A 22,682-nucleotide genomic window follows, 5' to 3' on the forward strand; every position below is an offset into this window, starting at 1 on the left:
GCGGCGAGGGCGCAGGCTGGCCCCAGCCACGATGTGTTTTCTCCGAGTCCCCTTCCTCCCCGCTCCGAACGCCAAGCTCCCGGAAACAAAATAACGCAATAAAAAAATGCCGCTAAAGTCATGAAGTGCCAGGCCTCTGCAGAGATTTGGCGGGGCGGGGCGGGGGGGGGTTGCCGTGGGGCATTCCCACGCAGCGCTCCGGGATGCCAGAGGTGGGCAGGCATGGCGGGGGCGGAGGCAGGGGGGGCTGGCAGGAGGTGCCGGTGCGGCCCAGGGCCCCTCGCGTACCCGGGAGCAACTCGGGCGAGGGAAAGCGAGGCCCCAGCGCAAGCAGCAGGCACGTCTCCTTTCCCTCCTTGCTCCCCTGCTCGTTGCTTCACAGGCGCCAGCTGCAGGGGCCGGGGGGGGGGGTCGACCGGCGTCCTGCGCACATGGGCTGTATAAACCAGTAATTAGACCAGATAATAAATAAGGCTGAGTTTTGGGTTTTTTTTTTTCTTTTTGGTTAAATAGTTATTACGATGAACTAGTGGAACAATTTGGCGAGCGTGGCGGCAGCGCTTTTGCTGCTAGCATCAGGACTGCTGCTCTTCCAAAGGGTACGTACGCGCGCTTGCTTTGGTTCAGCAAAAATTAATTTGGGGAGCCTGGGGGGGGGTTTGGGGAAACAAATCCGATGGTGGTAACGGCTCCCGGCACCTTTGGCCGAGTCGCCACGTGAAAAGAAAGTCCAATTTTGCCCATTTGGTGCTTTCTCCCCGGGCGCCCGACCGAGGCAAGATGATGCTGGTGCATCGTGGGGACGGCGGGGAGCTGGTAAAAGGGGCTGATTTTCCCCCCCCGGCCACGGTTCTGGCACTTGCGCGGGGCGCCGAGCTCTTTGCTGGTGGCTTGTGCTTCGAAAGACAACTCCGTGAGGTTTAGTCCCTATTATAGATTTGGGTCTATTTTACAGTCCGTCTTATTGCCCCTCGCGTCCTGCTAACGGCTCTTGAGGTGCAGCTCTGCTCCTGGCCAAATTCTGCTTGCGCCGTTCGGGAGAGGAACCTGCGCGAAGGGAGTCGGGGCGCTCGCGGGTCGCCTTTGGTGAGCTGGTGGGTTTGCACACCCGAGGAGCCCTGCCGCTTTGCAAAGACCCCTTGCGACGAACGTTATTCGCATCCGCAACCTACTCGTACAAGCTACTAATCATTTTATTGCTCCTTATAATCTATTTAAGGCACAATTAGGGGGAAAAAAACCAAATCTGTACAAAGTTACAGCCCAAAGCACACTTTTGTTACGTTATAAATCCTGGGAAAACAGCAATCTATCACGGAAACGGTTGCTCCTCGGCTCGGCTGACGGAAACGGCTGCGGCCGCAGCGCGCGGCGGGAAGGGCGCGCGGCCGAACGGGGCGCGCTCGCCCCGGCCCCTCAAAGCACCGCTCCTTGGGGCTCCAGCAGCAGGTAGCCGTGCAGGGACTTGGGCACCGGCAGCAAGGCGACGAGGCGATGGCATTTGCTGCCGAGCTGTTTCCGAATGGCGAAGCGGCACAAATGTTGCAGGCACCGCGCTGTGCCCGACAGCCGGAAAAGGGACTCGTAGAACGTCAGGTGCTGCTGAAAAGAGAGAGGGAGGGGGAAAAATGAGCTTTTTTTTAAACATTTTTTTTTTTTGGTTAAGTCAAGCAAGCCGGAGAGATGTGAATGATTCCCCTCCGTGACCACACATGGGAAGATCCTGAGCCTCACCGTAGGTGGTGTTGCAGGGAGCGTTTTTTTCCGCGTGCCAAAAGCAGCATCCCTGCAGAAAGCCGTAGAGCTTTTTCCCGCAGGGCTGAAGCGGGAGAGACCCGAAGACGGGGAAACGCGACCGCGGGCGGCACCGAGATCGGCCCGTACGGGGGGCAGCTTGTCCCTAGCTCGGAATAAAACCGCTGCGCCGTCCCCACAGGACCGCCCGGCGCGGTCTCACCTGAAACACCTCCTCCGGCACGGCCTCGGCCCACTTCTCCGCCACGGGGATTTGCGAGTAGGAGTTGAAGAGGATTTCGATGATCTCTGGCACAGCCGCGCAGGACTTGAGCACCTGGGGGGGGAAAAACGGAGGTGATGGGGGGGAAAATCCGAGAGAAACGCTTCCCGGAGGAGCAGAGCCTGCGCGCGCAGCAGCCGGGGCTCGTCCCTTCCCACCGCGGTGCTGGCGAGAGCTTGGCTATTCCCCGCCGGCGCAAGGCAGCTCGGCTCCGCGCTCTTCGCTTAGGTGTCTTCAGCCGCGAAATGACGGGGAGACCTGCGTGCCACCGCTTCCTCCGGATGCGGCGCTTGTGTTTTGTTCAACGCTTTTTGGCTCGCGCGCGCTAAGCCAGGATAATATTTTCTTTAGTGTTTGGCGTAAAATCAATGGCACGCGTAGTCATAACAAGGCTGTGCTGACGGCTGATGCGCCAGGCTGGTGTCGCCTGCCTTCGAGACAGGGAAGGAAGCCCTTACTTCTAGTCCTCCACGACGAGGCTAGCTTCAGCCCGTCCTTCGCCCTGTCCCCTTTCCTTCCGGAGCGGGCTGTGTCTGTTCAGCCCCTTTGCTGTGCCGCATCTGCATTTTGGTGTCCGTCCATCCTGGCAGTGACGGAAACCGCAGTGCGGGAGTCCCATCTCCCTGCATGGACATGCATGCTTTGGCAAGGTCCTTGAGGCCCCCGCTGGGCTTTGCAAAGTGCTCGGGTACCGACTGCAGAAGGACCTAAGGGACCTAGGTGCAACGGGACAGCAGGATACACAGCAGCCTGATTTTGGGACTAACCCACCAGGAGAGCCCTGAGCAGGGCTCTGGCCAGCCCTGAAGGTCCAGTCCTGCTGTTGGCCTCCTGAACCTTCACCGATGTCTCCCCATCCTCCTCCCACAGAGGTGACCTTGCTGGGGCTGTTCATCCCCTCTGTGTCCCTAAGGATGCTCAGAGGAGAAGTCCAGGCCACCGAGCCCGGCCCTGGAGGAGCCCATACCTTCTCAAAGGCACCAGGCCAGATCTTTTGGGAGCCGTGGTTGAGCAGCACCTGCACGCAGAGGTGAGGCTGCAGCTCCCGCTTGCAGGCGGCCGCCCGCAGCACGCAGCCCAGCGGCGAGAGGCCGTCGTAGTCGAGGGCGTTGACGTCGGCGCCGCGCCGCAGCAGGAAGCGGACCACGCGGTGGTTGGCCTGGCCGCAGGCCTTGTGCAGCGGGCCGCGGCGGGCCTCGTCGCGGGCCTCGACGTCGGCGCCGTGCCGCACCAGCAGCCGGCAGAGCTGCAGGCAGCCGTCCTCGTCGCGGGGCGCCTGCCCGCAGAGCACGCTGAGCGGCGTCTCGTCCTGCGCGTTCCTCCGGTCCACGCCGGCGCCGCGTGCCAGGTAGAGCTGGGCGTGCTCGTAGAGGCAGTGCCGGGCCGCGACGTGCAGCGCCGTGTCGCCCGTGTCCTCGGCGGGCAGGTTGACCGCGGCACCGTGTTGCACCAGGAGCTTGGCGCACCTGCAAAGAGACGGGGCGCTGGTGGGGCTGGTGGCCCACGGCGGGTTTTGGGGCTTGGCCCCAACAAGCCGTGGGGATGGATGGGGCTGAGACAGGGATTGACACCGGAGGGACCGGTGAACCTGCTGTGGCTGCCTCGGCTCACTCGGTCCTCCCCAGGGAAGGGATTTTGGCTGCTGTTTCTGCTCCCGCCCTCCCATGAGGAGCTGGTGGGGCTGGGGGAGAGGGGCAGAAGGCTGCTGCCAAAGCTGGGGAGGTGCAGACCATCAGAACAAGGGTTTGACCTCCTTCGTCCTAGGAGATCCTAGAAGATGTCTCCTGTGATGTGGAGATGGGAGCAGCTAAAAATCCCTGCGGCTTTGCCTTCGCCTAAGGGGAAAAGGCTTGTTTTCTCAAAGAGACAAGGCAACCGAGATGAAACTCAAGAGCTGAAGGTGAGATGTGGGAAAGAAGATGCGTATTGGAGAGCAGGCTGAAATGCAGAAGGCTCCAGGCCTCCTGCCTGGCAGGTGCCGTCTGGGAGAGGATGAAACGAGTGTGTTGCAGCCATGCCGGCTGGTTGGGCAGCCCGGGGAGCCTGTGCCTGCTGTCAGCTGGGCTGGCTGCAGGTCACCACCAAAGCCTGGCTGGGTTCAGCCACAGAGCAGAAGAGTTTCTGGGACAGCCTCCTTTGTGGGGTGGTAGGAAAGCACTGGGAGATGGGCTGTGACCACCTTGTGAAAGGCCTTGTGCGGTGCCCTGGGCTGCAGCCTGGACCTGGTTGATAGCACAGCATCCCCAGGAGATGCCAGTTAGAGAGGGCAGCGGTCTGTCTGCTGTGCTGGTGAGGAAGTAGGAAGCCCTGGGCTGTGCACCCTGCCTGTCTGCAGCACCCCGGGAGCCTCTGCAGGTCCCAGGGCTGGCGCTGGGACTGTTTCCAGGTGGACTGGCCCCATCCTGCTCCCCCAGAGCAGCACCACCTCTGCCGCCCTCCCGGCACTTGGGAACTGCCCCCGGCATGGCAGCAACCAGCCAGCAAGGCTGGTCGTGGAGCTACCAGGATGGGGCTGTCCTGGCTGGCGAGGTGTGCGGGATGCATTAGGCTGTTGCGGAGACGTGTGAGACAACCGGCCCCTTCGTGCAAGCGCTGTGTTGCCTGTAGTTTTGTCTCCTGGCACAGACGCAGCCCCGGAGTGTTGTGTAGACCATCTACATCACCCGAACCTTTGGGCAACATCTGCGCCTGGAGGCCAAGGGAGCCGTTTGTGGGGGCTGAAAGCAGGTGGGCGCAAGCGAAGCCGGCAGTGTCTCTATATATTCACCCGCTCCCAGCAAACGAAACGGCGAGTCTTAGCTGGAAACCTCCAAACCACCGTCTTGACCTTACTCTGGCACGACCTACACTGGGGCTGAGCTGACGCGGAGGGGAAATGCTCTGTGGCTTCTCCAGGCAGCAGGAGCTCCACGGGGGTGTGCCTGGTATTAAAAGTGCGTTTCCCTTTTCCTGTTAAATGCCCCAAATTCCCGTTTCGGCTATGGGGTGGCACCAGAAGGACGTTCTCCAGCTGTCGAGGTGCAGTTGGTTTCCTCCACCCCGGCAGGGGAACACCTGCGAGCCATTCGCGTGCGGCAGCAGGGGCCAACCCCCGGCCAGAGCTTAATCACCCCCGGGGCCAAATCCTGCCGAGCCCGTCCCAGGCGCAGTCCCTGTGGCTGTCCCCGGGGAGCCTGCCCCGGACGGCGCTGCATCCTCTGCCTGCGCTGAGAAGAGACGCTTTTGTGCATGGCTTAAACCTGCAGAAATGCAATTTGCCGGCTTATTTGGGACCCCGCTCTGGGGCACGCAGAGCAGCGGCAGTTTTGGGAAGGACGAAAACCCAAGCCGACGGCACTCGTCCCTGTCCCCGATCCCGGCTGCTGCCTCGCAGAAGGGGGTTCAAGTAGCACGGTCTGCCCCGATCTTGTTTTTTTTCCTCCCCCCTTTTTGTTTTTTTCTCCTTGCACGCATGTGAGTGAACGGATGTGACCAGCCAGTCCAAATGAATCACGATGACCGCCGCTTCTCCTGCCGCGAGCCGACGGCGGTGGCACGGCCGCCCCGCAATGTCCAACCCCGCGCTGCGCAGAGGGCACCGGTGGCAGCTGGGCCAGCACGAGGGGCCAGGAGTCATTTTTTCAGAGACGACGGGGAGGAGACACCTCTGTGCCGTCCAAGCAAGACCTTGAAAATGTTACGAGCGTGTGTTTCCCAAGAGATGCCAACAGGGAGGTGGGAAGAGCGGTCTTCCTTCAGGATGCTGCCAGCCCAGCTGGACCTCTCTGCGGGCAGATCGGCGGCAAAGCCTGGGAGCGGTGGTGCCGTGAACATGCTCTACTGGGGACTGCACTTATGGACGTGTAGATCAGTAACTGTATCGTCGTGTCAGCACTGAAATCAAGAAATCACTTCGCTGTCTTGAAGACCACAAGACACGAAGAGAACCCCAAACTAGCTTTTGAAGTTGTTTTTGGTTCTGAAGCTGCAGAGTGCACCTGGATCTTCATATTTTCATATTTCAAAACATATTTTCAATGTTTTCTCTGAGCCAGCCCACTCCTTGTTACTTGAAAACCGAGACTGTTCACCTAAAACAGTTGTCCTCCAAACCTAGGCTTTAACAAATGCATAGTCAGCAATGCAGGGGATGAAATCCGAGGGGTGGTCGTGATGCATATTTGCCCCTGCGTTGTCCTTTGGAGACTGTTGAATGTGCACAATAATTCTCGCAATTGCTTTCAAATTCCCCTTTGGCTTGGAAACGTGCAGAACCTCTTTCTGAAGCAATGACCTGTCTTGCCGCGCTTTTCTGGGATGCGCGCTCTGCTGCTGGGCAGCCAAACTTTGCGGGGAGGGTCTGGTGCCAGCACAAATCACACCGCGGTTTGATCATGTTTACTGGTCTCGCCTGTTCTTGACAGCAACAAATTTGTAGCCCTAATTATAATGACTCCCTTGGGACCTCTCGGGGTTAGCTTAGTGCTACCGTCGTGTTTAGCTCTGACATCCTCAAGTAACGTATTCTGGGGTAAGCCAGGGAACGGACGTTGACTTCTGCAGGGGACAAATGGAAAAAAATATTTCCGACTTGGGTGCAAAGCACGCAGCAGCCCAGGCAGTGAGAAAAATGGTGCGTTTCGTTTTAGCATCGCTTTTGCGAGGTGCTTCGTGCGGAGAGTTTGCGCAGGGCAGAAGATTCACATCCGCGTAGCCAGGACAGAGGGAATATCCGTGCGTCCTTGCCTTGCAGGCACGGGTTGCGCGGCAAAGCCACCAGCCTGTGGCATCCTGGTAAAAACCCCAAATATTCCTCTAGAAATACAAGGGTGGAAGTTGCACCCTCCCGAGATGCTGTTTTGCCGACCGGGGTCCTTTTTCACTAAGGAGTTTCAGTGGCTTCATCTAAGCCGTTGTGAGAAAGCCGAGTTATTTCATCCCGAATTTTCCCTCTGAATACTTCTCCCTCAGCAAAGGGGGGGATGTCAGTGCGGGGCTGTAGGTAAGGGGTGATCCCCTCGGGGTTGGGGTAATCGATGCACGGCTCGGGTGAGGGCGATTCCCCTGGAGCAAGGGCTAAACAGCCCCACTCAGCTGTGCCTGAGCTACGCTGCCCAACGCGTCCCAACCCGTTGGCGGCAGTGGATAACACCTGAGCATCCCGCTGCTTGTGCAAGTCGCTCGCTGGGTCAGAGCCGGCGCGAGTTTGATCTGTGATAACTAATGTTATTGCTATTACGAGTTAGCCTTGCACTTGGTGCCTGACTAATTCAAGTTGTCAAACGGAATAAGACGATCTGGGTCTTATTTTCCTTCTTCATCAATCAGTCGAGTCGCTGCAGCCTTTGGTGTGATAGGGCGGTGTCTAGAGGGTGATGTACCCACCATCTCAGCTCATGTAAGGTGCAAAGGTCTGGAAGGAACAAAACACTGCGGATTTGAGCTCCTGGAGACCTGGCAGGGTGCCTGGCCAGCCCGGGTGTCTCCAGAGAGGTTTTGGGAGGGGGCTGGCGTTGGTATGGAGCCGGCAGGTGAGATGATGAGTCCCTCTGCTCTGGTGCGGTGGCTTGTGTTACCTCCAGCAGGCAGGTACCTTCAGGTGCTGGGGAGTGGTCCATACCATTAATTCGGGTTGACGTGAGTTCCTGGCAGCACACATCCATCTCCCTCTCCTGTCCTTCTCGCTGGCTTTTAGCTTTCATCCTGCCGTTCGCGCCAGGGTCACCTCCCCTCTGAGCATCCTGGCTGGCCCCACGGGTCGCGGAGGACCGCGTCGCGGAGGTGCACTAAATGAAATCGCTGCTCGGGGGTCTGGGTGGAAAAATGCTCAGGCTGGGAAAGCAAGGCTTAGGCTGAATCAGGATGTGAGGAATAGCCACCAGGAGGAGCAGGAGGTTGGGGCAGCCGGGAAGCAGAGGCTTTAGGAAACTCCTGTTCCCAGAACCCACTCAGGCCCTGGGTTTTTTTAATGAAAACCTCCTATTTGTACTTTTTTCCCCCTTCCTGCATTCAAAGTGAGGCTTTCCCTTCCTTCATTTTTGTTTTTCGTGGCAAGAGCTGGTAAGAAGGAACATCTCGCTGCCTGCGATTTATTGCAGTCTTGATCCAGATTGGAAAAAACCCTTTCACAAGGGAATCCCAGGTCTGAATGCTTATTAATTCTTATACATTTCCTTAGCGAAGAGAAAGGAAGCTTTTTTTCCCTTTAAGAGGTAAATTCGCCTGGCGGGTGCTCCCAGCCCATCTGGGGAGTCAAGGGAAGGAGTGTCGGTGCGGAGCTGCGGGAGCTTTCTTGGCGGTGGGTGCTTCCTCTTGTTTCAGTGGGTCCCAGTCAGCCGCCCCGGTTTGCCTGGCGCGGACCCGATTGCGGAGGTGTTGTCATCCAAGCGTTGCCTTGCCAAGGCCTTTCTGCAGAAGGTACTTTGGTGCCCAGGTCCGAAATCGCGGGGTTTGGGAGCCTTGATATCTCCGATGATTCAGACCATTATCTTTTTAGGTATCTGGCTTCCTCTTGCCAAAACTGTGATACAATTTTGAGCGCGGCTCTGCTGTGGCAGGACCCTGTGGTCGCTTCGCTGTTAGAAACAAGTGCAGAATACTCTGTTCTGAAGGATTTAAGGTTTCCAAGGCATGGTGTGGGTTTTCCCATGTCACCTCCTGTGCGTACGCCAGCTTTCACTTAAGGGTACATCATCTTTGAGAGCATTTCTGTGCTTTAGCCTTTTTTCTTCTCCATGCCTCTTTCCCCTTTGGAAATCTTGGAAGCCCAGGAACAGCCTCTCCCAGGTCAGCGCAAAGTGTTTTTTTTCAGATGGAGGAATCTGGGTGATTTCTTTTTGACAAAAACCTAGTTTGCTTCTGAGGGTGTTAAGGACCACCGTGAGATGCAGGGCCACCAGCAAGCGATGGGGTGTGCTTGCTTAGCCCTGGGTTTGCTGTGTCACATCATCTCCAGTGCAGAACAGAGTGGCTATCCGGGGTCCATGCCCTTCCCTTTCCGTGGGGATTTCTTTTCGTTGCTCTTTACAGCTTCTGTGAGAGAGGGAGACCATCTCCGCTCCTGTTTTCTGCTCATTCCTCCCGAATATGCCTTCTGCTTGAGCTATCTTCCTCTAACAGCCCCGAAGCGTTTTGTGGTGTGGTCTCCCCAAGGTGGCTGCCCTAGCACTTGTTCCCTGCCCCATCATTCTTTGAAGGGAGCCCCTCGGTCAGCGAATCTCCTCCTGCCTTGGCCGGTCTCACAGCTTATCTCCCGTCCTTCAGGGCTGGAGGCTCGGAGACAGAAGACGACTCCATTTTCAGCTCCCATGGTGGAGGCAGAGCTCAAAGAAGTGACCGCAAAGGCTCAGTCCAGTGAGGAAAAACTCCTTCGAAGCTCTCATGGTTTAAGGTGCTTGAGAACTGTAATTTTTTGGAGAGGGTTGGGTGGCATTAGTGCAAGGAGGGAGAGAAAGGGTCGGTGGCTAACGGGATTTTGAGGGATGGGGGTAGCAGCGCTGGTACCTTTTTCTTGCATTAGCAGGTACCTCTGGCTTGAGGGACAGACAGATGTTTGATTTAAGCAGCTGCGTGCGTGAACAGATGTGTCCATAATTACTGGATGCTTAAACTGGAAGCACTCAGGGCAGTATCAGGGTCTTTGGGTGCTCTTATGACTGTGTCGCTCCGTAGGTGACGCGCGCTGGGGAACAGGACGTCACCGAGCCGTAAGCAAAAGCTGCAAATAGCCAAGAGTTGCATCTCATCGCCTCATCCCTTGGCTTGACAACCCTCCTGCCTCCGGCGAAGGGCTGGAGGAGGAAAACCCTGGGAGGCCTCCTCCTGCTGGGAGGTTGCACGGGAGTCCTGCGGTCCTCTGAGAGCTTTTTTCCGCATTTTCTGCACTCTGCACGGCGCCTGCGGTGGCCGTGGCCATCGTGTTCATGGGGGGCAGCTGCGGTGGGAGGGGGGTCCCGGGCCGGGCTCGCCGCAGGGGGCTTTGCCCGGCTCTGCTGCCCGCGCCGCCCCGCCGTTTCTCGGCCCCCGGTGCCACCGAGGAAGTGGGGAATCTTCCTCTCCCCCGTCGCTCTTCTCATTTTGGGGGGGAGGCCTCCAATAAAGCCCCTCTCCTTTAATCAACCCAGCTTTAGAGGGAAAAGAGAGCGAGCCTGGGAGAGAGTGCAGTGAATTTAGAGACTCATCTTACCCCACCATGTTAATTATCTCTGCTGTAAAATAGAGGTCAAGGAGAGGAACTCTACTAAATAGGACGACGTTGGCATGAACAGCTCCTAAAGTGAAGAAGGTAAGACTGAACTTTACTGGAACTTTTTTTTTTTAAATCTCTTCAAAAAGCTCCTAGATTAAAGCTCTGATATCCTTTTTGTTGAAATCTCATGGAATCTGAAGCTCAAATGGCTGGAAGGAAGCCCAGATAATTTTTTTTTATCCCAGTCACTGAGAGGCTCAAAGGTTTTAAGTCCTGCCCCCATGGTGAATTGCCGAGTATATGGGAATACAGAAGAACCCGGCACATAGGTGTTCTGGCCATTGTTATCAAGAGGGAGAAAAATAAAATAGCGCTCTATGTAGGTCAATGACCTGCTCTTTATTGTCAGTAAAAAATTAAGGATGACCTAAAATCTACTACTTAAAAAAAAAAAAAAAAAAAAAAAGGCAAGGTAAAGTAGTCTTCCCCCTAATCAAAGCGGAGATGTTTGCGTTACCTAAAGCTTGACCTCCCCAGGCTCTAACTTGAGCAAAGTCTTTGCAGTCGAAAAGCAGTGGTCGAAATGTCTGAAACCCGTCGGAAACGTCTGTTAATTTTTGAGCTTTCAAGGGGGTTGGCTTGCTCAGCGCAGGAGCCCCCGTAGCGCCGGGCAGCGCGGTTACGGGTCTCCCAGCATTTCCGTTACAAAGCCCCAATACGGGAGGGTTGGTCGCTCAGCTGCTCCCACGTCGCGTGCCTCATCCCCGCCTTGCCGTCCGCTGGCTCGCCTGCCCTCCCCGCTCCGTCATCCCCGCGCAAATAACGTGGCGATGGGTGACGGCGGGTCACTCGAGAGGTTTATGCCTCGTGGTGGCGGCAAATGGGCGTTTTCAAACGCAACGCTCAGCTGGCAGGTACGGGTGGAAGAGGAGCAGAGGCGCGTGGCCAAGCCAACACAAGGCACTAGAGCAAGCGGAGCCCGCGTGCAAGACGGTGGCGGGACACGGCTGAGGAGCCACCCCGCTCCAGCCGCCGCCCCTCCAAATCGTAGCTCCCCGGGGCGCGGAGCGGGGCACAACCTTGCTGGAGGAAAGGCAGCGGCGGGGGCAAAGCAGGAGGCAGCTGCCGGCGCAGCGGGCGGGCCGCGGCTCCTTACCCCAGGGTGGCGGGCGCCGCGCAGAGGTGCAGCGGGGCCCGGCCGTCGGCGCCGCGGAGCTGGGGGTCGGCGCGGTGCTCGAGCAGCAGGGCGGCGCAGGCGGCGTGGCCCCCGCGGCAGGCCTCGTGCAGGGCGCCCCGGCCCCCCGGCGCCAGGTCGGGGGCGGCCCGCCGGCGCAGGAGGTGGCGCAGGCAGCCCGCGTGGCCCCGGCCGGCGGCGATGCACAGCGGCGTGCTCAGCTCCCGCTTGTACTCCAGCGACCACAGGCCTGCGGGGGGGGGAGAGCCGCACCTCAGTTGCCTGCATTTTTCCATTCCCCCCCTCTTTTTTTTTCTTTTCTTTTTTTTTCCCTATGATGAGGAGCACCTGGGATGGGGAGCAACCACAGACCGGGACCTCCGCAGCCTCTCACCCCCACCAAATAGCATCGATCTGACCTCTTTTGAGCCCCTGGTGGAGGAACGGGGGCTGCAAGCACACCCATGCCATCGTGATGTCCCATGCCATCGTGATGTCCCATCCCAACCTGGAAAAATGATCTGCTCCTCCACCATTGAGATGCACCATTGAGGTGCACCATTGAGATGCAGCATTTTTACCCCTTTTTCCCCCTCCGGTGGGTTAGTGCCTGCAGAGAAGGAGGAGGCAACGGAGGGATGTCCCAAAGGTTTATGGCCAAGCTGCAGGGAGTCCCATGCTCACCCGAAACCAGCCGCCTTGGGAACGGGCTGCTTAAAAGTACCATCGTGCATTTAAACATGCCTCCTCTCTCCCCGTCCGGGCTTCGTAAATCCCCGCTTGTGTCGGGGGCTTGAAAGTACCTGAGAGCCCGTAGGACGCCCGGCTCTTCGCCTGCCACTCCAGCTCCTCCTGGCCGAGCTCGAACACCAGGTTGACGTCTTGGTGGTACCTGTCGGTGAGGACCTGGAGGCTCCGGAGGTCGCCGGCGAGCAGAGCGGCGTAGTAGCGGCCGGCGGGCGCGCGAGCCGCCGGCGGGCCCTCGGGCTCCGCTTTGGGGCGAAAGCGCAGCTTTTCCGGGGCGCCTCCCGGCAGCTCGCCCATGGCGGCGGGCGGCTCCTAGGCAAGAGGGCCGATGGGCCGGCGCCGGTCGTCGTTTCCCACCGTCCCCCCCCCCCGTCTTCCCCGGCTCCTCTTATTTTTGTTGATTTATTTATTTGTAGCTATTCCGCTACCTGCGGCCTTTCCCTGCCCCCTTTCTGCTCGCCCTGGCCGCGTTAGCTCCGCGAGCACCCCGAAACGCCATTGCTTTGCTATAAAAAATAGTAATAATAATAATAATAATAATAAAAGAGTGGGGCCCTTCTCCCACCAGTCCAGCACCCCCTGCCTCAGTTTCCCCGCCAGAAAAACTCCCCTCTCAGGCCTACTGGAGTGGGAGGAGGTCAAGCCACCGGGCTGCGTTTTGGGAGCGCCCGTGTTTGAGAAGGACTAAAGCAAACCTATATATATATATATAAAAATATATATATATATATTTTTCCCTCTTATTGTGGCTATTTGGTGCGGTTTTAATACCCCGTTTGCACCCCTTGCAGGCCCCTCAGGTGCAGGGTAGCATCCTCAGGGGGGGGAAAAAAATTAAAGGGAAAAAAAAAAAAGCATTCCCGGCAAACCCTGCTTCAGCTGGAAATGCCGCGGGAGAGGAGGGCCGCGGGGCCGGCRGGGTTTCCTTCCCCCGGCCCGAGCGGAGCTGTTAATAACGACTTCAGTCGGTAGGAGCCCAACAGGCGACACCGGCGAGCTGCCGCCCGACGGCTCGGTCGGAGCCCGCCGGAGGCTCCGAAACCGCCGCGGTCCGGCTGCGCTCGCCCCGGGCTGCTTCCGCTTTGCCCCCCGCCGGCGCCCGGGCGAATTCCTACCTGGGGGGCGACGGGCGCCTCCGGCTTCGCGTCCCCCCCTGCGCTCAGTTTTCCCCTCGCGGACGCCGGGCGAAGGCCAATCCGTGCAGCCGCTCCATCCTCGGCACGCGGCGCGGCGGGGGGTTATCAAAGGGAAAAAGCGCGGCGGCAGATTGGATTTCTCCCGTTGCGGAGCGGGAGGATAAATCGCAATGTCGCCGGCCGCGCTTTGCCCGGAGGAGGCTCCGCGTCCGGCACCGACTTTTGCAGGTGGCACCGCGTAAGTGGAGCCGGCCGAGGCGTTCCTGGCATCCCGCGGCTCCGTATGGGGYGCTCAGGGATGCCGCGCCGCGCCGCGCTCCCCTGGCCCCTCTGCGCCGCGGCCGGGTCTCGTGCTGGCGCAGCTCGGTTATTTTTAGCGCTTGCCCTTGAGCTTGCTGGCTTCGGCGCTGCAGAGGCTGTTCCCCCTCCCTGGAAAAATTTGGGGAAGGTGCCAAGCGGTGGGAATGCTCGGCCGCGGCTCCGTTTCGAGCCGGCGCTGCAGCGCTCGGGAAAAAGGGGGAAAAAGGGGGGAAAAAACGTTCCGAAAAAGTCTCCAGCCTGCAGGGGAGGAGGCGTTCGATTCCGCTGCGTTTTAAAGCCAAAACCCCCGGGGCAGCTGCAACTTGGATCCCRGAGCTGGAGAGGGGGCAAAGAGCAGGGCGCGTGGCAGCACATGCACTGAGCTGTGCACGGCCTCAGCCCACGAGACTGGCGCTTTAGGGTTGGGGCGGCGCGGCTGTCCTGGTTTCGCCCAAGCGAAACGACCGCGTCTGGTGCGAGATGGGATTTCTCACACCCTCTTTCCGCGATAAGCTCCCTGTGCTGGTTGCGGCGGGTGGACTTGGCACCCGGACCGCTGTTTTCTAGCTCGATATCGGATGTGAAGCAACCGGGCTGCGTCTGAGCCCTTGGTGGTTTCCTGGACCCCTCCAGGTGCCTGCATGACACAACTAACCCAAAAACGCTTAACCCCAAACTTCTCTCCTAAACCTATGGATTATAGTCGAGTAATAATTTAGGAATCTATTCAATCATACGTGATAAAGTGCCGGTAGATGTTGAACAGTCTCATCCCTGTTATGTGTTATGGTGGCTCTTGCTCAGGTGCTCCTGATAGTCCTGTTTTGTCTGGGAGAACCAGGGCAATTCCCAAGCAATACCGAGACCACCCCTCTCCCACCGGATCATGCTTCAGCTCTGGGCTGGGAAAGGGGCCGGGTTGGATTTTGGACCCTCCTGCCTGGGCTCATCTGCTGGTGTTGTCATCTGCTCCACCAAGGGGTGCGGAGGGGGAAGGAGAAGGGGTCCCAAAACCTCAAGACTGCGTGAGGCCACCATCTCCCCGGCTTCCCTGGGAGCTCCCCTGCAGCTGATCGCCACCAGCATCCCCAGCCTTTCAAAGCAGAGCATTTCCAAAAAGCCTTCCCTGCTGCCGCGGGGCTTTTCCCTCACGACGAAGCAAAGTCTACGCTCAACACGGACCATTAATTTATTGCCCCCACACCCTGCTTGCTTGCCTCCAAGCATGGTGTGCGAGCGCGTGCATTTTGCACACTCTTCTGCCCGTCCATYGGCAGCAGGCGACTGAATTTCCTTCCCCGCGCAACACCAGACCCCCGTGGGGAGCGCTCAGGACTGGGGTCCCATAGCATAGGGGAGGTGAGGGACTGCAGGTGGAAGAGGCCCTTGGGATTCATGGTCCAGGTGCCCCTTTTTGGGTTGGAGCCACAGCTGCAGCCTTGCAGCCCCGAGGGCTGCAGGTGCCTTGGGTTCCCCATTTGCCAGTGACTCACCAAGGCAGATAAAAGCCACAGTCCGGAGGCTTGTTGGGTTTTGCCTGGTGGGCTGTAGGCAGCTTTTTAGAGTGAAGCAGCTCTGAAGCTCTTCTTCTGCCCTGTGGCTTCATGGTGGCCACCAGCTGGCTCTGCTGGGTCTATGCTGCTAGCGAGAAGTCATAACCCTGCAAGGAAAGGAAGGTGAGACCTCTTGTCTTTGCTTTTCTCTTGATGCTAGTGTCTAGGTTGTATTTGCAGGGCTAAAAAAGCCCTTTTCCTCCAGGTTCCTTGCTCTGCATTGCTTATTTTGGGCTTTGGCATTGCCACCTTCTCTGCTGGGGCCGAGCCCTCCTCCTCTTGTGYGAGGAGGACACGCAGGGTGATGCAATTTGTGGAGGAGGCAGCTGCTGCCGGTGGCCCCCTTTGGGCCAGGTGGCTGGAAATGTCCTGTCCTGCGGGTGCTATCAGAGCGTGCGAAGAGCCTGAAACGATTTGGGGATCTTCTGCAGCTTGTTATCTTAGACATGTTTTTTTTTTTTAAATCACAATGAGAAATTTGGGGGGGGGGAGGCGGAATAGGGTTGGCTTGATGCCATGCGGAAAAATAAAAGGAAGCTCGAGCTGGTGCTGTGATGACTTCCAAGACGGCGTAAGGCATTTTCCAATAGACTCCAATGTCTCCCGTGCTTAAAGAGGGCCAACTCCGCGCCGCCTTTTTGAAGCCCTGATTTACAATGGGCCCTAGCTGAGCGCRTTACAATTTGCCGCGAGAAGTTCCAGAGCCGCAGCGCTTTCGATAATGAGATGAGAAGCCCTAATATGATGAGACTCTTTTTGTATTGTGCTTAATGAAAAGCTGAAAATGTGCTAATTTGTAAGTCCTGTTGTGGTAGTGGCATCGGAGGCTTTTGAAATGCATTACTGACTTAGGGAAGTATTAAGGAAAAATGACATTTTGCTACTAGCAGAAAAGTCAATTATAACGTTTCCACACTTTAGAAAATTGCTGATGCAGGATGGGAGTTAATAGAACAGTCAGCTTCACTTTGTATTACAGGATTTGGGGGGGTTTTGCTGAGAAATGTCTTTTTTTTTTTTTTTAATGGCAACTTAAACAATAAGCTACAACAGGCACCGTGGGGCTGCGCCAGGGTGTGCCGGAGGTGTTTCCTTCCATCGAGCCCCAAATGGGTGCGTTACTGACCACCCAGCCTCAGCGCAAGGTGGTAAACGGCCCCTTAAAAAAGAGATTTAGCAGCACTTTGCGCTCGGGTGAGTTTGTCCCTGATGGTGGAGCCCAGTCCTGGGCAGTCTGTTCCCAGCGCTTTGCGAAAGAGCCCCATGGATTTATTAAAAAACGCTTAAACCAAGAAACTGAACAATAACTGTCCATGTACGCAACGCTCCTGACRGAGCGTTTTCCAGCTCCTTCTTGAGAAAACAGCAGTGAATTTTTACTAAGCCCTTGGAGAGCAGAGCGGGGAGAAACTTGTGGTGATTTGCTCTAATTGCCCAAATCCTTGGGGGCTGCAGGTGAAAATCCTGGTGCGGGAGGCGGCAGCTTTCTGGAAGGCCCCGGCTCTGCGTCGGCCYGTCCAGGCTACCAGGGAAAAACAGCTCACGAGGAGTTGGCAGGGAGCGGAGACGAGTGCTGGCACAGCTTTTAACGGGAGTCAGTGTCTGATTAAAGGCTCTGGCCGCGGCAGCAGAACCTGAGCCCCTGACGCGAGCCAGGGATCTAATAATACCCGCGGCGCGTTGAGAAAGCGTGACTTCACGGTGCGCCTGCCGCTCTTTACTTAGCAAGGGCTGTCTCAAAACCTGCCCGCTGCAAGGGTGCAGCCCTTCGTGCTGCCCTCCTCCTGCCCCCTGGTTTGCTAACGCCGTCTGCTGCCAGCAGAGTTGCTTCGGGTCCCAAAGCTCAAGGTCGTGTGAGATCAAGACGCTGTGAGCTGCAATTTAGGGTCGGCGTGGCCAGAAGCCGGTGCTGCCGGGTTGCTGCCTGCACTGGGGGTTTTTTGACCCCGTTGCCTGGTGTTTGGGCTCTTCCCCAGACCATGGGCAGCGCTGCTGGAGCGGGGTGCTGTTTTGGAGAGGCAGTGGTGAGGTTGCAGCTGAGCCTCATCCATCCGCCTGTGGGTTGTCCCCTCTCTCCCCGCTTTCTGGGAGTGCGGGGTGATGAGCTGTGGCCGTTGCCCTTGTCATCCCGTGGGAGCAAAGTTTCTCTGCTAAAGGATGCTTGGCCCATCCTGCAGCTGTGGGAGAGGACCTTGTGGGTGGCAAAACCCCAAAGCTCTGCATCTTGGTGGAAACCGTCCATTCTGTTCCTACTGTGCTGTGGCCATTGGTAGCCTCTCTTGAGGAGGCTTTTTGCGCGGCATCCCTCCATGCCGTAGGTGTCTGGAGGGGAAAATTGCTGCACGGGCTCAGGCTGACTTTGGAGACTTGCTGCTGAAATTTAGGATGTGAGCGCTGGCAGAGATGGTGCCTGGGGCCACCAAGGGCCCTGGGTCAAGCCGGTCTCTGCCCATGATGTGGTTGGGAGAGCTGCATGGGGGTGATGGCTGGTGGGTAACTTGTTTTGGGGGGGAATAAAGCAAACTGATATTATTATGCCTGAAAAATGATATTGGTATGCCTCAAAGCTGATATTATTATGCCCAAGGGTGGTTGTGCTGCTGTAACCTTCCGGTAGAAGCAGCACACCTCGCAAGGGGATGCGGCCTCAGCGTGGCGAGAACTGCAGTGCCGACTTTTCCTCGCTGGCTGGACAGTTGTGTACTTGCACAGCAGCTTTTGTGTGGTTTTTGAGATGAGCAAGGTTTTCTTATGGACTTCCCAGGCCTGCGAGTGACCTCGCTGCGTTTACTCTCCTGCTGGACTCCTCACGATACGGGGCTCTCTGTGCTTTTGGTTTCTTACGCAGCCTCTTCCAAGCGCTATGGCAAACTGCTCGTGCTTCTTGGGCTAACAGATGGTGTTTAAATCAGTTTGCAGGCGCCTCAGCTGAGGCAGTGTCTTATTTACCCCAAACACAGAAAAGTGTGCGATTGTGGCACTCGTCCTGCTGAGACCTCCAAAAGGGGACCGAGGCTGAGCCTTGTGGCAGGGGACCAGTAACTTCTTTCCTACCTGGGTTTGCTGTAGTCTGAGTTCTTGGTTTGGGGTTTTTGGCTAATGCACAGGTGATGGGGATTTGGGATTACTGGTATCGGAGATTTTTCTGGATCTATGCCGAGGTCTAGGCTGGCCGTCCTTGCTCGATCCCCTGGCGCTGGGTTAGACAGTCTGCAAAGGTCTCTCTGCTCACTCCCAAGCCCTGCACTGACTCCTGGGTTCCTGCTCCAAGCCGCAGGATTGCACCCAGCCTCGGAGGCTATATTTAAAGCACATTAAAATCCACAGGGCCGGGGCGTGCCAAGACTTTATTGCCTCTGGGAAAATGAAGTCACCTTTTGCTCCCTCTTTCCCAATGGCTCCTTCCCAATGCTGGGAGCCCGAGTGCTTTGCGGCGGGGCGGTTTCTGCTCGCTGGGGCTAAAGAGGAAAGACAGGGAATGAGCGTGAACATTTTTCAAAAGTCATGTCATATGTAGTTCTCCTGGGTTTGTAGGAAGCAATTAAGCCAATTAATTTATTGGTAAATTATCTTATGATGAAGTACAAAATAACTGCAATGAAATGCTGACATTCACATTAATACCAAATTAGTTACTGTATTATGACTGTTCTTACAATGAATGCCCAGTAATTTAATAGTAATGGGACATTTAAATAATTTAGCCGATAATTCTCTAGATCACTTACATGTATAAATGAGTGTGACAGCTTCTTTTCTCAACTTTGCTGGTGCTAGCGCCCATCACCGGCAGCGGGAGGGAGGTGAACCAGCCCGGCACCCTCTCTGCTGGTGTGGATGTTCTCCTCCTTCCCCAAACCGCGGCATTTGGGACCTGCTCCCGAATAGCTGTACTGTCGGAGCGTTATGCCGGGCAGCTGCAGTGAGAGCATCACTATCCTGTGGTTGGGCTTAATGTAGCCCCAATCCCCCCTTTTTTTTTTTCAATTATTTCTGCCAAGATCCAGGCCTGGCAGAACACCTCTAGTGGTGCTGCTCACGTGAGTGCCGTCAGCCTCGCAGTGGGATGGATGTTGCAGATCCAGCCAGGGCCATTTAATTGCATAGTTCAGCCGTCGATGCTGAAATTGCTGTGCGCTGGCTCTGCTTGATGCAACAGCTTCATTTTCGAGTAGCTGCACTTTCTGTAATAATAATTATAAATAGCATTAAAATTGCTCCTTGTTTCCCCTGCTCCGCAAGAGGACTGCAAAGCGGTGCTAGAGCTCGGCAGCTACACGCAGCAGAATTTGTCTGCTTCCTGCCATTTTAGGTCTGCAAATCTGCTGGCTGTCTGGTTTATCCCCTCTTCTTCCTCCCTGCACCAGCGAAGCTGTGAATATTCCAGCTGCGGCTCCCAAATCCCTAGGGAAACAAGGGGGGGAAGCTTTGCAATTTGCACAGCCTGTCATTGCAAGCTACACCTAGAGGATAAATTGCTCCAGTGGGTTTTTTCCCCTGTAAGCTGGTGAATACCGGAGAACTGCAGGCTCTGGCTCTAAGTGCACCTGGGAAAGAGCAAGGTTGAGGCAACACTCTTGCACCCTTTCTGCGTGGGGTCGGAGTCGCRTCACTGGAGATGCACGTTGCCAGTCGGTGTGTTTCTGCGCTGCTGAGATTGGATTGAACCTGCCTGACATATTATTTAATGGTCTTGCTTACATCCAGCCGAAATGCCGTCTTTTCATCACATCATATTCTACTGTCAAACCCGTTGTGGAGAGGAGCATTCCTCTGTCTGCAAGATTGAGGACAGAATTACCCAGATTAGTTTTGCTGCAGATGAGAGAGGCTAGGAGGTTTTTAACACAAACCCTGCCATCTCCTTTGACAGCCTGGCTCTTCTCACCAAGGGTAGTTGAAGAGTCCCTTTTTTTTTTTTAATTTGGAGCTGCCAAATTTGTGAAACCAGCAGCCTGCTGCAAGCAAGCATCTGCAAAGAAAGAATGAAGAAAGGCCAAATTTTGCAGCTGCTTCGTTGGGAGCGATTGGATTCAGGGCCTGGCAGGTCCTACTTGCAGTGTCCCCTTGTGTAGCTCACGAGGAGGCTCCAGCAGCCTGATTGCTGCTGGAGCCTGAGCAAAGGACTTGTGTGCACAAAGACGGAGCTCGGGTTTTGCACAGAGGAGGTCTAGGAAGTGTCTCCTCTCTCCTGCCTTGGACCCCCTTGGTGGGCCTGGAGGTGCAGCCTTGGAGGTGAAAATCCAGGGTGAGCCCTGAACTAGGCAGCCATGAGTAGCTGGTCAGAGAGGACCACAAGAGGCCTGCACTGGGTGGCTCTATCCCATGTGCTGTGTTAGTGTGTCAGCCTCTTCTTCCCTCTTCCCTTAGGGGGAGGAAAATGCACTTTATTAACCAGTTCCCTCTGCTGTGCTCAATGATATGATTACTTAAATTGTTTTCTCTACAGTGAGTTGCTTATAGGAATCTTTCTGGGCTTTTGCTCAGGCTTTGCCTGTTCCAGGAGCATCTTTTTGCAGTGGTTTTCTCCTCAGAGGTAGGAGGCTATGTTCATAAGGCCCTCAGTCCAAACCCCTTCCCACCCTGCTTTGTTAGTGTAGCTTCTCAAGTGAGTTTTTGGGTGGGCTTTTCTTTCTGCAGAGTTTGTCCTATGACCTGTTACCCGCCAGGTAAGGGCACATTTTCTACAAGTCACTTGCCACCATGCTTTTTGGCCTGGATATAGCAAAGGTATAGAGGCGCTTGGACTCCTGGGGGATGGTGTGCCTTATGTGTCTACTTAAATATACATTGTGAGTTACTCAGGGTCAAGTTGCTATAGGTATGTTGCAGTCAGGTGAAAATCGGGATTTGGCTCCAGGTTCCAGTCCTCAGTGTGGTCTGTAGGAGACCCCAGTGAATGAGGTCCTTCACTGGCATGAGGATGGTGCTGGTGCCAGCAGTGTCACCGAGGATGCCTCAAAGTCTCGGAGCAGTTCCAACCATTCCTTATAAATACCTTGCCCCCAAAACTGCTGCTTTGCATGCAAAGTTGACCAGGTTGCACCTCAAACACTAGCAAATGTACCAAAAGCTGTTGTGAGCTGTCTGGGCACTGCCAAATAGATTCTCAGGACATCCACCAAAATAAATGCTGCCTGACCGCATTGCTGCTTGCTCTTCTGCTTTTTAATGTTTTCTCCCAACATCTACATACATGAATCCGTCCATGACAATGTGTCACAAGGCAAAACAGTGCTTGGTCCTCATGTGGCTATGTAAATATTCAGCTTGTGGTAGACTGCATTAAGTGTCTTATAATCCATCCTAATTAAAAAAAAAGTCTTTATAGCTGTAATTATTTTATTGAGGATTGTAATGCATTAGACTTAGATACATAAAGCAGTTAGTTTTATAAAGCATATAGGATATTAAAGTAATGAAAGACATTAACATGACATCAATTTTTAAGGAGAGTTACTTGCTGAAATAAATGAGTATAGCCTAAAAGTTGATGACGTTACAGTCCTGAGTAATGAGCCCCTCTGCCCCTTAAAAACTCTCTCAGAATAAATAATGCTTCAGCATATCAGTGGTCATTAACTCTTTATCCTTTGAGAGCTACATGCCATGTAGATGTCTTGTCTTAACTTTTTAAAAATAGTTCATAGTAGATAAGAGTTCAGTAGTAAAAATACAGTAAGAAATGACTAATTTTTCCTGGATGAGCTATAATTTGGGGTGCATTCCTCTAAAGCGTCTGCTCTGCTAATATCTCCCCTTTTCCAGTGAAGTGGAGCTGTGACTGGTATTGCCAGATGAAAAATTCTTGAGGAAGTTACTTTTTCTTTTTGTCTTTGCTTCCTTCTTTCTTTTTTCCTTTTGCCTTTCCTTTTCCTGCTTCCTCGCTCCCTGCCAGTGCTTTGATTCGTGCTTTACCCAGTGGTGTCTCGGCGTACCAAGCCTGGAGAATAGAAGAGCGGGTCTATGTTTTAGTAATACTAAAAAAATCATGACAACATTTTAGGAACTCTGTATTAGTATAATGGAGCATTCCATACGAAAGTCTTAAAATCCTGGCTGGCTCGTGGAGGCACAGAAATGAAACCCTCGGATCTCTGGAGAACATTATTGTAACAAAAGGTATAGCAATTGCTTGCTTGAAGTGTGTCTCATTAATGTGAACGCTTAGCTTAGACCATTTGTGTTGCTATAGTTATGGAAATGTTAAAACTTCTACGATCAACCCTATTTCCGAGGTATACAGCTCTTGTCAAAACTCCCTCTGGTCTGAAATGTGGCGAGAGACAGAGCAGATACTTCTCACGGTTCTGCAAATCAATCCAGACGTTTTTTATTTCAGCGAGAGAACTTAAGAAACAAAACAAACCCCAAACATTAAAAACCTGTTTATTGCTTTCAGATGCCTGTTCACAGCGCTGTGACTTGTAAATGATTTTGGTACAGTCGCTCTGCAAACTTGCCAAGCTTCTGGGCTGTAATGTCAGCAAGGCAGTTCTAGGCCATGTTAAAATGATGTAAAATGAAGGAGAGGGTAGTGTTTTAAACTTAGCAATGTGTAGGAACGAGTCTTTCCCCACAGGTACAT

At 55.1% G+C, this 22,682-nt stretch overlaps 2 protein-coding genes across 2 annotated transcripts in view; both read right to left on the bottom strand.

The window, feature by feature from the left end:
- Nucleotides 1-1,416: 1,416 nt before the first annotated feature.
- ASB18 (ankyrin repeat and SOCS box containing 18) lies at nucleotides 1,417-12,402 on the bottom strand. The gene is made up of 5 exons (XM_026087870.1): nucleotides 12,162-12,402; nucleotides 11,341-11,608; nucleotides 2,985-3,483; nucleotides 1,958-2,071; nucleotides 1,417-1,602 (listed from the first exon to the last, which is right to left on the bottom strand). Exons 1-5 carry the CDS (start codon nucleotides 12,400-12,402, stop codon nucleotides 1,417-1,419), a joined length of 1,308 nt encoding a protein of 435 aa, XP_025943655.1.
- Nucleotides 12,403-21,439: 9,037 nt separating this feature from the next.
- IQCA1 (IQ motif containing with AAA domain 1) overlaps nucleotides 21,440-22,682 on the bottom strand; it is a 110,467-nt gene continuing 109,224 nt past the window's right edge. The window contains exon 19 of the mRNA XM_026087749.1: nucleotides 21,440-22,037. Within this exon, the coding sequence (XP_025943534.1) occupies nucleotides 21,912-22,037 (126 nt within the window). The 3' untranslated portion in view covers nucleotides 21,440-21,911. The remainder of the gene's footprint in view (nucleotides 22,038-22,682) is intronic.

This window comes from Apteryx rowi, unplaced genomic scaffold, assembly GCF_003343035.1.
Source record: "Apteryx rowi isolate R43461 unplaced genomic scaffold, aptRow1 scaffold_12, whole genome shotgun sequence".
Lineage (NCBI taxonomy): Eukaryota > Metazoa > Chordata > Aves > Apterygiformes > Apterygidae > Apteryx > Apteryx rowi.